Source organism: Habropoda laboriosa, unplaced genomic scaffold, assembly GCF_001263275.1.
Source record: "Habropoda laboriosa isolate 0110345459 unplaced genomic scaffold, ASM126327v1 scaffold243, whole genome shotgun sequence".
NCBI lineage: Eukaryota > Metazoa > Arthropoda > Insecta > Hymenoptera > Apidae > Habropoda > Habropoda laboriosa.
The window spans coordinates 859339-871699 of record NW_017100433.1 but is presented as its reverse complement, the minus strand read 5'-3'; the positions used below and the strand labels follow the sequence as shown (position 1 = coordinate 871699).

Below are 12361 nucleotides of genomic sequence, written 5' to 3'. Positions count from 1 at the left end.
AATATGCAATATTTCTTCGTACATCGGCATCGGTGCAGTGTGTGAAATAAGAAGCTACGTTATAAAACGTCTTACATTCGATGATATATAACACATTTCAAGAAGCTAACTTATTCTGTATTTGTGCACAGACGAAAAACTAGCATTTTATCATACATTTATTTAAAAGTACCTAAAAATCAAGTGCTCCTCATATACTAATCATTGGTTACTTTTCTTGAGATACACATTTCACAAAATTAGTTCGAATAAGGCGATACTGAAGAAATTCGGCACTATTCGATTAATTATCGTAGACTGCTAGTTGAAATTATTATTCGTTAATCGTATGTTAAAGAATGAATTGGAAGAATGATAAATCTACACAAAATTTCCACGTAACATTCTTATCTTGCAAATTCTAAACGATATTTACGGCCGTATTCGCTGAGTATATTAATTTCTTCAAACGATCGTTGTATAGCATGTTTATTTCAGTGTACGCACTTTGAAATGTTTTATTAAAATCATATAAATAACGCAGAGGAAGAAAGAAAACATTTTTCTTTCAGACATTCGATACTTAGCTTTTAGAACACATTTAGATCTTAATAGTAGCAATTACCATACTGATAATTTCTATACTTTTTGTTTCTTACATGTCTAAGGCATTATAATAAAACACTTACAGACTTCTATATATGTAAAAAATTTCCTGAAATAGTTGACAAATAGTTGGTATGTCGAACGTTGTTGTACAAAGAATTAAAGTTATAGAAATGTACATAGAATCACTCGAGACAACTAAAAATGGCTTACTATTTATCATACAATTTCAGGAACTTTTCAATGAAATAGTATATCACAGTGTAATGATCCAGACATTTAATTAGATTTTTGTATGTGGCAATTGCGTCTGTACAATTGTTTATCACAAAAGGCATGTCGTTTGTTCCTTTCAATACTTTTCAAAAGGAATCCTGCACTATTAATTGCAAGATAAATTATGCGAATATCCCGGTATCTGTACATAAGTACAAAGATATTCTTTACACCTTGAAGGTTAATCATGGTGAATATAACAAACAACAGAATAGATGAACATCAAAATATCTTGGCATGCACAAAATTGCTATAAAATTTTATTCTATGCCATGTGCAAAAATCATCACTAATCCAGGTTCAACCATCATATCTTCTGGCATGTGTGTATTATCGCAATAAAGAACTAACACTGCTTGTTTACCAGGGACTCTTTTGCAAACATAATTGTCATATTGCCTTCTAGAATTTTGTCTGGTTTCCAGAGAATTTAAACCTGGAGGCCATTTCCTTTCATGGCAATTTTCCATTAACTCGCCAATTACATGAGGTGGACAATTGTATTCTGACAAAGTTCTCTTTATCATTGTCTACAATATTACATATAATTATTTGCTAGAACTAATTAACAGTAAATAATGCTTGTTTATAAATTACAATACCTGCAACGACGCGTCAGGAGTGGAGATCATTCCTCCCCATCTAGTTACTCTTGCTCTGGGAAGGGTAGCAGCCCATCTTACAACTTCGTCTCTCTCCATTTGATCAGCAATAGCCCGCATTGCAGGATTTGAAACTCTTAAAGCTCTCATAAAGTCTTTTAACAGATGTAATTCCCTCTTGTGCTCGTTTATTTGAAGTTGTTGTTCACCTAATTCACGTTTCATGTCGGCAAGTTTCTGTTGCTGTGAAATTATGATGTTTCTCAATTCTCTCACACAATTGTGATCTTTCAACTCATTTTTAGGGATAATAAGGCTACATCCTTGCTCACAAAGCATCGGTCTCTTGGGATTGTATTCGCATTGCTCCAAATGTGACACTAAACTGTCAAGCTTGACTATTACTTGACATCCATAAGTAATGTTATCACAACTAATACAAAGGCGGGCCAACAGGTTTCGTAGAATTCTTGGAACTGCTCTTAGTTGAGCTGATGTGATTGGTGTACGATCCAATGGACAGGTAGGTTGTCTATTTATCCATTCATTAATGCATGTACGACAAAAGGCATGTTCGCATACAGGTGCCTGCAACATATTGCTCACCTACCAGTCTTTAAGCCAAACTAAACATGTTACAAAACTTATTATTATATTTAAAGGTAAACACAATAAACATGCATTACTCTTATACAATTCACGAGAAATATTTACTTGTGTTTGTCTCATTATAGGACAAACAAGACCAAAAGTATAGTTACATACACTTTGACAAAACGGAAGTTATATAAAAATTCAAGCGCTGACACTATGAAATTAATACAAAGTTCTAACGAATATTTTCTGTAAAATAAATCATGATATTTAGCGCAGTAGATGAAAACGACCATTTGCATGAATTTGGCAATACTCGTTAATCAACGTAAAATAAAATAATAAAAGTAGAGAAAGAAAGAGGGAAGGAAAGTTAGGTTAGTTTTTGTGTAAACGCAGAAAACTGGTTTATTCGGAGCATTCGATAAATTAACGAGCGAAACAGAAATAATACCTGGACAGGATCTTCCAGGACACCGGAGCATATCGGGCAAACAAGTTCCTCATCTACTCCGCCCTGAAAGCGGTTCACATCGAACCCCATAATGTGAACTCGGAACAATACTCGTCCTCTTATGTGGCGACGAGCCTCTCCTGTGAAACTGTGGATCCAGAATCACAAATTCGATGGCGTTCGACGTGAAAGCTCTACAAATATACCGTTACTTTCCACGAGTAGCACGCAACCCGACAATAGTCACTTCTTGCAAATGTATCAACACGTACCGTGGTTCTATTTCACCGAAATTCGATGTTTTCACCACATGCAATTATCCATTATTACAAACCATCGTAGAACATTAGCCGAACCTTCCATACGGTCACAGGACAAAACTAACATTGTTTCTTCCCCTGTGACCAACCTCGAGGATCAGCTTCAATTTCCTTTACATATATTCCTCTTGAAGCTTTAACATGGTGTGATAGGAGAATGTTAATACAATTAATCTAACAAGATTTAATACAATATTAATAAATTGCAAAACATGTGTACATATAGTTACACTTGTAATTAATTATCAATTCGCCTCGCGTGACGAATTTTATTCTAATCTTTACTGTTGCAACGAAAAAATCTATACTTCTTTAACGTGATCAAAAATTCAGAAACTACGTGATAATTCATTTTTTGAATTTCAAACTATATCGTATCGCATCACACCTTGCAAGTTCAACGTGCTTCCTTCGATAATTTCAAACGTATTTATCAAGAGGTATTTCATGCTTATCTGTAAATAAAAATATAGATAAAATTCGTCGATTTACGAAAATCCCCGCCGGAAGTGGAAAGATTAACATACAAATGCGCATAATATATTGCACTTGCGAAACGAATATTTCTACCGCAAATAAATAACTTCAATACGTATCTTCAATGTTTTGATTATGTAAAAAATGTATCGTTTATTGCTTCCGATAAGACGTTGTATCACCTGCGCGTTCCTACCAATAAGTTTAATTCCTCGTGGACGTTTGTAAAAAGAAGAGATCGTATCAAATCGATTTTAGTCCATATCGAGGAGAGTTCGGACGAATTTTTAAATGTGTACCTGTATCTGAAACAATTTTTACCCTATCAAAGAAGATAAACGTCTCTAGAATTAATTGTTGGCTTGCATGTTTCGATTGATAAGGCCAGATATAGTCATAAGAAGATAACACGATTGAGAAAGCGAAACAGTAGACGACTTAACGTTATTGGAACAGGTTCGATTAAAGTAATTAGGGGGCAAACATGGGCGAGAGAAAGTCTTCTATCAATGAAATTCAAGGTACTTAATCCATACTTTAATAATATACTTGGTTTTTTTAATATCTCCATAGCTAATTAAGTACGACGTGTTGAAAGGGCTAAAAAAAATTTCTCCCTAAGGTTAGAACTTATTGCCAATATGTTCATCGTTCAAATATATCGCACCCCTTCATGCCAATAGCATAAATGTACGATTCGATAAATTGCAGAAATTCACAATTTTCGAGATCGAAGTCTTGGAACTTTATTGCAATGTATAATAATTATTTAATTACGACTAGTTGAAAATCGTATGTTCGATTGTGTTCGATTATACCTTCCGTTAAGATAAAAGTTTTGTTGAATTTTATCAAATATTTGTTTTTTTTTTGGTTCAATGTACAACATCGTTCCGCGTACCACGTTGTTCGATGTTACTCAAAATTATCGCACAATGTTCATCAACGCGATATTCGGCAGGGCAACTCGGGTTAAATCGTTTTGCTTTCGATTTGTTCGAATGCCTGATTGGACCGTGACCCAATTCGGGAACAACAAATTACCATGGCGCTTCTTAATTTATATTAACGAACTGACATAACCGGTTACTTTCGACTGGCATTTCAATAAGATCATTATAAATGCGCAACAATGATAATAGCCCGACGCTTTAATCCCCGTCACCGGATTAAGATTATCGTTAAATATGACCGGTTCTTCTTCACGAGTTAAAAATACATCGAAGCACGGCAGTTATTTATGCATTTATTCATAACAATTACGATTGTCCAATAGCATCGTTCACACGTGGGATGAAAACTTGTCCAGTACACATGAAAATCGGTCGTGTTGCAAAACCAACAATTTTCCAAGGAATTCTACGTCGTTTCTATAATAAATATGCACATGAGTCGAGAATAAATAGTTGTAACAACCCACAGTGGAGTATTTTATTTGAAAAGCTGACCAAAATTCAAATTTTATAAACTTAATCAAAAAATTAAAGTGCTTTCTTTTTTTATAACGTTGTTAAAATGATACATTACGACGACCATTTTTATGACGTCAGAATTTAAGCAAAAACATAAAGCCATATAAAAAGGATTTTTGTTTATCTGTTTTATTGTCAATTATTATTAAAATATTCAACGTGAAAATTTCGTAGTAAAATAAATCATATATACCTATATAATATGTAAATAGGCTTATTTCTGAATTTTTTATTCTCCTTCGAGTTTTCATGTGTAATTACGTTTCGTCATTTCTAAGTACATTTCGCTCTGTTAAAATTAGTAAAATAATTTTAGCCAACTTTTTCATACAAATACACTGTGCGACGTGAAAATGATTGGTACTCTTCGAGATTAAGAAACGGAATAGTAGGATAGTAAACTTTGTAATTGTATCAGATGAATTATTATCAATATCTTCTTCACTACGTGTATGTTTTTCAGAATATCCGGAGAATGAGAGTGGCACAGAGGAAAATCAAAAGGTAAATATTAAGTACGCTCACCTATCTATGTCGGGAAATGGTTCATTAATGATAAGCATCGTCCTCTTGTCGATCGTAGTATCGTAGTATCGCGATGAATTAACGTTGGAAACTATCGCGGCTTATAAACACGCGATTGTAAATGAAATATCTTAATTATCCATTGACAATGTAAATGATGATAGTTAATAAACAATTAATAGTAAAAAAAAGGATTAATGATAAATATCAGACTAAATCTATGAAATTATCGTATAATTGAAAATCGAACAGTAGCCAATCATTTTCCTGCAATTTACATTGAAATTATATACGTGCATATGTATAGTATATGTCATGTGTATAAATGAATGTAGATAGTAATCCTTGTTTAACGCTCGAAAAACGCATATACAGGCTCGAAACACATTTCGTTAACCAAGAAAACTAGTGATTCGGAAATCAGGTGCGAACGTGTTCGTGTTCATTTCGCGGATAATGCGCAAATTACGTACGGTTGGTTGACGGTTAAGCTTAACACTTTCACCAAAGTTAATTGAACTTTGTACTCGCGAGCAAGGATATCGAGGAAGAGAAATTCCTTCATATCGAAAAGATTATTCTACGCCACTTTGTTATTTATCGGCAATTCGTTTAAAAAGTGCATTCTTGCGTAATATGGGTCAATGACGAAGATTTCAAATAACATAAAATTGTCCAATATCGTAAATCACGCCTCTGCAAAATGGTCCAGTTTCGTAAAACAATGTGGTAGCGCCTTGACCAGAAACTCAGATCAGATTTCTCTTTTTTTCACTACATCGAAACTCTAGTTAGTTTACTACTTACATCTATTTACCTTCCTTTGCAATAATTGTGACTGAAGTTCCTACAAAATTTATTGACATCATGTCAATAAAAAAGAAAAAAAATAACAATCACCTCTTATCACAGATACAATAATCCCAATGATTAAACCACATGTTGAAATTGTAGATTAATTTTCAATCTGCCTTGTTTAGTAATGGAAAGCGGAACGACACATTTATCGCAGGTTGAACTTTGAAAATTTATTACGCTTGAACTATCTTAATCCATATTCGTGTTGTTATCTCCGCGAAAGCTTTTCTATTGCGAAAATATGTCAAATAGATAGTTCGACAATTAATTGTACCTTATCATACGTAGGGTTACAACGGCTTTAATAAAAGGAACACTTTACAATTATTTCACAATTCGATTGTGAGGGACATTGTAGAAGGTTAAGAGAAAACGCAGATACAATTTCACTCGAAAAATGCTTCCTGTCACAAATATGTACATACATACATTACATATGTACAAGATAGTAGAGTTATAAAGAAACAAATGAGTTCATAATGTGTACGTACGTATATCAAATGTATTAGCATTTCGACGCAAACTTTAAATTGTTCGTGATACCGTTCGGCAAACTTTCACATTGTTCCAAATACATACATACACGTAAGACACAACTCTGCCTTGAATGCCAGCATAGGGTCCTCATGAGCAAGCATCAATCGCGAACAGTACAGCTCAGACTGTCAAGCGAGGTGAACGTGGCTCTTGTATTACCGTGCGAGATATCTCGATCGATCGGTGATCTGTTTGCTTCGATTTGTAAACTCGAGATACATATGTACAAGTATCTAGACTAACCGCTTTTTTGTGTAAAACAGTATTCCCCGTTAGTACACTTTTCTTGTATTATCCGACTGCCATGAAACGCGTGTTCTAACGATATGCTTTTTGCGTGCGAAACTCTGTTCAGTAGTTTAGTCGAATTTTAGTGTAAATCTTTATTAAATTAATAGGACTAACAGGCACGATGGTTGTGTTAAAAGAAACAAAGGAAACTGTGGAAACGGAGGTAAGAATTTCAAACAATTTTTGCCGCAGCTTCGCGTGAATTTATGATAGACGATGAATGTACGATGTAAATTTAATTGCCTTTCTTGAAAATTCATCTTACGATAAAAACATTTTATCGAATAACGATTGTTCTAACCATTTACTTTTACTTCTATTTTCCGCGTAAAAAGAAGTTGCGCAGAGTTTTTTTTGTAGAGGTTTAGAATGGCGGATACGTGAAAACTTATGCAGTAGCATACGAAGAAAAAATAGGCAGAATTTGGAATGTAAAACAATTCCGAAGAGAGTTTATACTATACATTTCGATGCGACCGTTTTACCCACTGTATGTATATCTTTCAATGCATAATGTATTACGTGTGCCACACATAATAACAAACGTTATCAGTCGTTCTGTAATCCGTAAATAAGCAAATGAGTTCTATTTTTTTTTGTTTTGTTTAATTTCATATTCGGATTTATATCGGGGAAGTTTTCGTAATCGTTTAAGCCTTCGGTCACATTTCTCATTCCATAAATAGTATCGACAGCATGTATTAAAAATGAATAGCGATAAAAATATTTTCGCTCGCATAACTGCAAAGCAATTATATATTTTTCTCGTTCATTTTATCTCACACGATACGCAAGTAACAACTGAATCATCGACATTGATTTCATTCTAAACTATGAAAGGAACGTCGATTAATTTCCAAAGGAGCAAAAATAACATTATCAATGGCATTGTACTCACAACAAACTAATTTATGCATTTACGTGACTTTTAAAGATAGTAAAAGCAGGAAGTCTAAGACAAGAACGAGTTATTCATCGAGATTAATTTTAGGTTACAATTCGTTAAAAAAAATAAAATTGTTAACTTCTTATCGTTTCCTTAATTACCTTAAACTCAAATCTCTACGATTAACAAACGAAAAAGATAAAAGTAAAAAAAAAGAACGTAAGTTTAAGGTCGAGTTTGAAATGGTTTTTTTCGTTGAAATTCACGTTATCAAAGTGATCTTTTTTTCCACACGAACTAATACTCGCTATCTTACGATCTGTTGTGTCGCATTGCGTAATTGAGACGTGCGTCGGTGTAATATTACTAAAAATTCCGAAGAAAACCTAAACGAACAGGAAAATTCATCGAGAGAGAAATAAATATGACGCACGTGTGTGTGATCGGTGAAACTGAACACCAGAAGCGGCGTCCTTTGAATAGAATATCATCGATGGCGGAAATAATTCTGTGAATCGCGCGCGTGTCCTTCGCAATTTAACAACGAAGGAAAAATGATTACTCTTAACCGGCAATAACACAACGTAGAAGTTAATCGGGTCAATGCGATTGTGCTGCCGTGTACATTATTTTCCACCGCGTGAAGTACAATTTTCTTTCATTCACCTAACTGTATTTTTTTTATGTTTGCAGAAGCTGAAGTATCCGAAGTCGGTGTTCTTCATCGTTAGCAATGAATTCTGCGAGAGGTTCTCTTTCTATGGAATGCGTAGTACGTAATAAAACCTAATATTCATCTTTGTCAATACGATAAGGTATTTTATTATCCAGATTGCTCCCATTAAATTCCAAGTGATTGTTGTTCTAAGTGACAAGCGTTTACGCGATAATCCAATGAGTAACAGATTTAACGTTGAAAAATTTCTTTTCTCAGCGGTTTTGACGCTCTATCTGCGGAACCAACTGAGGTATAGCGCTCAAACGACCATCGTGATATATCATATTTTCACGGCGTTCGTATACTTTTTCCCTGTGTTCGGAGCGATGCTGGCAGACTCGTTACTTGGGAAATTCCGCACGATCTTCTATTTGAGTATTATCTACTCCTTGGGGCAAATTATTTTGTCCTTGAGCGCGGTGCCTCCTTTAGGAATACCAGCTAGGTGAGATCCTACATTCTTTTCGCCTCACTTCTTATCAACGTATACATCATTTCGTTATTACCTTCATCTGACATATGTACATATGTATATATGTATATACGAAAGAATGTGGATTTTATTATCCAACATACTTTTTCTTTTGCAAATAAAAGGAGTTGGAAAGGTATGTTCTTGAATTGTAATAAAAAGAAAAATATTCGTTATTTCAATGATATTTATATGAAACATAACTTTTGCAGAGAATTTTCATTACTTGGTCTACTCCTTATTGCCCTTGGCACCGGCGGCATAAAACCTTGCGTGGCTGCATTCGGAGGTGATCAATTCGTGTTACCGCAACACGAACGATATTTATCCTCATTCTTCTCTATTTTTTACTTCTCCATCAATTCTGGATCCTTGATCTCCAGCTTCCTCACGCCCATACTCCGTAGCGATATCTCCTGTTTCGGCGAAACTACATGCTATTCACTGTCCTTCTTCGTGCCAGCCATTCTCATGGCTTTGTCCATTGGTAAGTTCCAACAGATATATACATGTAGATTCCAGTAAGCTTGAAACAATTCGATTTTTTCTTTTTTTTTTTTTTCAGTAATATTCATCTCTGGCAAACCTTTGTACAGAATAGTCAAGCCCACGGGCAACGTCGTGTTGAATGTTTCCAAGTGCGTCTCCGTAAGTCTGATCTCTTGCACATTGAAAATTGAATCATCGTTGAATTATCGTGGATAACGTTTGAAATTTCAGCACGCCATTTCCAGAAAGGTGAAGTCGAAGGGTGAGAAAAGAGATCATTGGCTCGACTATGCGGATGATAAGTACGACAAGGTGTTGATAAAAGATATCAAGGCGGCTTTGCAGGTGATGAAGCTGTTCATTCCCATACCGTTCTTTTGGACCCTGTTCGATCAGCAAGCCTCGCAATGGACCCTCCAAGCGAACAGAATGAACGGCGAGATCGGCAATTTTACGCTGCAACCGGATCAGATGCAAGTCTTCAATCCTTTCCTGGTGCTTGCTTTTATTCCTTTGTTCGAGACTTGCGTCTATCCGCTTCTAGCGAAGATTAGGCTTCACACACCACTGAGGAAACTCACTATCGGCGGTATGCTGGCCGCTTTGTCGTTCGTGATATCGGCGCTCGTTGAAATCCAGATCGAGGTGCTTCATTAAATTTTCATTCATCATATAATTCCCCTTAAGAACGTGTAAAAAATTTCGAAATTTCTCTCTTTCTAGGCAACGGAACCGGTCATGCCCTCAGAAGGTCTCGCTCAGCTACAAGTTTTCAACACTCTCGATTGTCCCGTAAACGTAGAGTTGTCCAATGATATGAAATTCGTTCTGAAAAGTTTGGACATGTGGAAGGTCGAAAATATTTCAACGAATGGTGTGAAACAATTAAATTATATGGCAGATTATTCAAAATGCGTCAATATATCAAACGTTATCGGTACGTCTATGGGTATATTATCGTTCGATGTTATCCCTTACCTTTACATTATATGTATAAAAATTACATAACGATCGAATGTATTTTTTTTAGGTATGATCGATGTAACAGAGGCCAAGGCAAACTCTTGGATTATGACGGCCAATGGGCTCACAGGCAAGTACGTAGATTCGATAGAAAAATCAGTCAGTGGTGATCCTCGGGTACGTGGTCTCATCTTTCTGAACACACCAGAGAAGAATGTTTCTTTGGAACTGGTTAAAGACGATAAAACTGTCGCCAACTGGACGCTTTCCTCGCTTCTGCAACCTTCGAATCTAGCCGAAGTCAAGTCTAACACATATAGCATCCGTTTGAACAATAAAATAGTAAAGGAAGATGTACCCTTTAAGTTTGGTGGAGTTTACACAGTCGTCGGTTATGTCAGTGGAGACCAACAGAAAGTTAACGTCGTGACCGTAACCAATCCAAATTCGATGTCCATGTTGTGGCTGATACCTCAATACGTGATTATCACAATGGCAGAAGTGATGTTTTCCGTGACCGGTTTAGAGTTTGCGTTTACGCAAGCACCCGTCAGTATGAAGTCACTGTTACAAGCTACCTGGCTACTGACAGTAGCTTTTGGTAATATCCTTGTAGTTATCATTACGGTTGTCTTCGCGGACGCAGTTTTCGATCGACAGGTGAGTGTATAGGTGAAAGAAATTTCACTTTTTTAATTACTAATAATTTTTATGCTACGCGAAAAATTGAAAAACTGAAATTCTTTTGGCATGTTTATAAAAAATGTGCAGCGTGATAATTATTCGAAGTACTAATCAAAATTCTCTAAACACGCTCGCTATTATTCAAGGTCGAACGAAACTGTGGCCATGATTATTCAATCATGGCAACTGTGAATAATGCATTATTCAACGTTCGTAGCATTAAACTTTTCCAAAAGTTTCATTACTCAACGTTGATGGTTAGTAAAATTGCTCCCTGATCTTTAGTGTAAAGTTTTTATTTTTGTGTTACTTAGGTTTATGACCTGTTTTTATACGCCGGATTGATGTTCATCGACATGATTGCCTTCGCCATATTGGCGAAATTCTATAAGTACATGGTTCCAGAAGATGAATCTGTCACCGAGGAAATAAATATGGAAGTGAAAAAGGGGGAAGTTAATCTTTCTTACAAGAACGACGAGAAGTGAGCAACTTTGACATTGTAAAACTAAGGTTGTACAGATTGCGACCGTTTTACATTAGGACCACATAGCAACACAGCGTTTTAAGACTATTGATATAACGCAATGCGTTATAAACGATTTGATATATTTCTTTAAACATTTATCGGATGAAGACCGATAATTGTGAGAAATGCAAAGGTTATTTACAATCGTTGTAAATAAACTATATTTTTTTAACATTACCTTTGCCCTGTTTCAAGGGTGCGAGCGGGAACAAGAATTTGAATTACGAATGTTGAAATAGGTAAAATACAATGCATTATCTTATCGCACAAATATTACATACAATAAAATTATCGAATCAATTTCAGTAATTCTGCTGAATACGTAAATGTTAGGAGACAAAACGTAATTTGTGTAAAATAACAACGTTCCATCGAGTGCAATTATTAATTAAACATGTATAATGCCTACCAGTATTTATGACAGTCAATTGGAATGCGTCATCAAGTATCGAGATATGTATCACAATAATATATTCCGTGTAAATATTCATGCCACATTCCATGGACATAACACATGATGAACTTGTAAATAGAAATGTCAATACGATTAAACGTATTATATTTTCCTAAAGGATAATTATTACTCGTTAAAAAAATTCATCTGTTTCAACTTTTCTTCTTTTTTTTTG

General features: G+C 35.1%; 2 protein-coding genes across 2 annotated transcripts; one reads left to right on the top strand and one right to left on the bottom strand.

The window, feature by feature from the left end:
• Positions 1–1121: 1121 nt before the first annotated feature.
• Positions 1122–2611, bottom strand: LOC108575856 (E3 ubiquitin-protein ligase NRDP1). The gene is made up of 3 exons (XM_017938770.1): positions 2512–2611; positions 1464–2051; positions 1122–1391 (listed from the first exon to the last, which is right to left on the bottom strand). The coding sequence occupies exons 1-3, from the start codon at positions 2599–2601 to the stop codon at positions 1122–1124; spliced, it is 948 nt and encodes a 315-aa protein (XP_017794259.1). The 5' UTR covers positions 2602–2611.
• Positions 2612–7089: 4478 nt separating this feature from the next.
• Positions 7090–12152, top strand: LOC108575806 (peptide transporter family 1). The gene is made up of 9 exons (XM_017938702.1): positions 7090–7154; positions 8571–8649; positions 8812–9040; positions 9280–9554; positions 9633–9715; positions 9788–10201; positions 10280–10493; positions 10587–11179; positions 11518–12152. Exons 1-9 carry the CDS (start codon positions 7113–7115, stop codon positions 11689–11691), a joined length of 2103 nt encoding a protein of 700 aa, XP_017794191.1. The 5' UTR covers positions 7090–7112; the 3' UTR covers positions 11692–12152.
• The last annotated feature ends 209 nt before the right edge of the window (positions 12153–12361 follow it).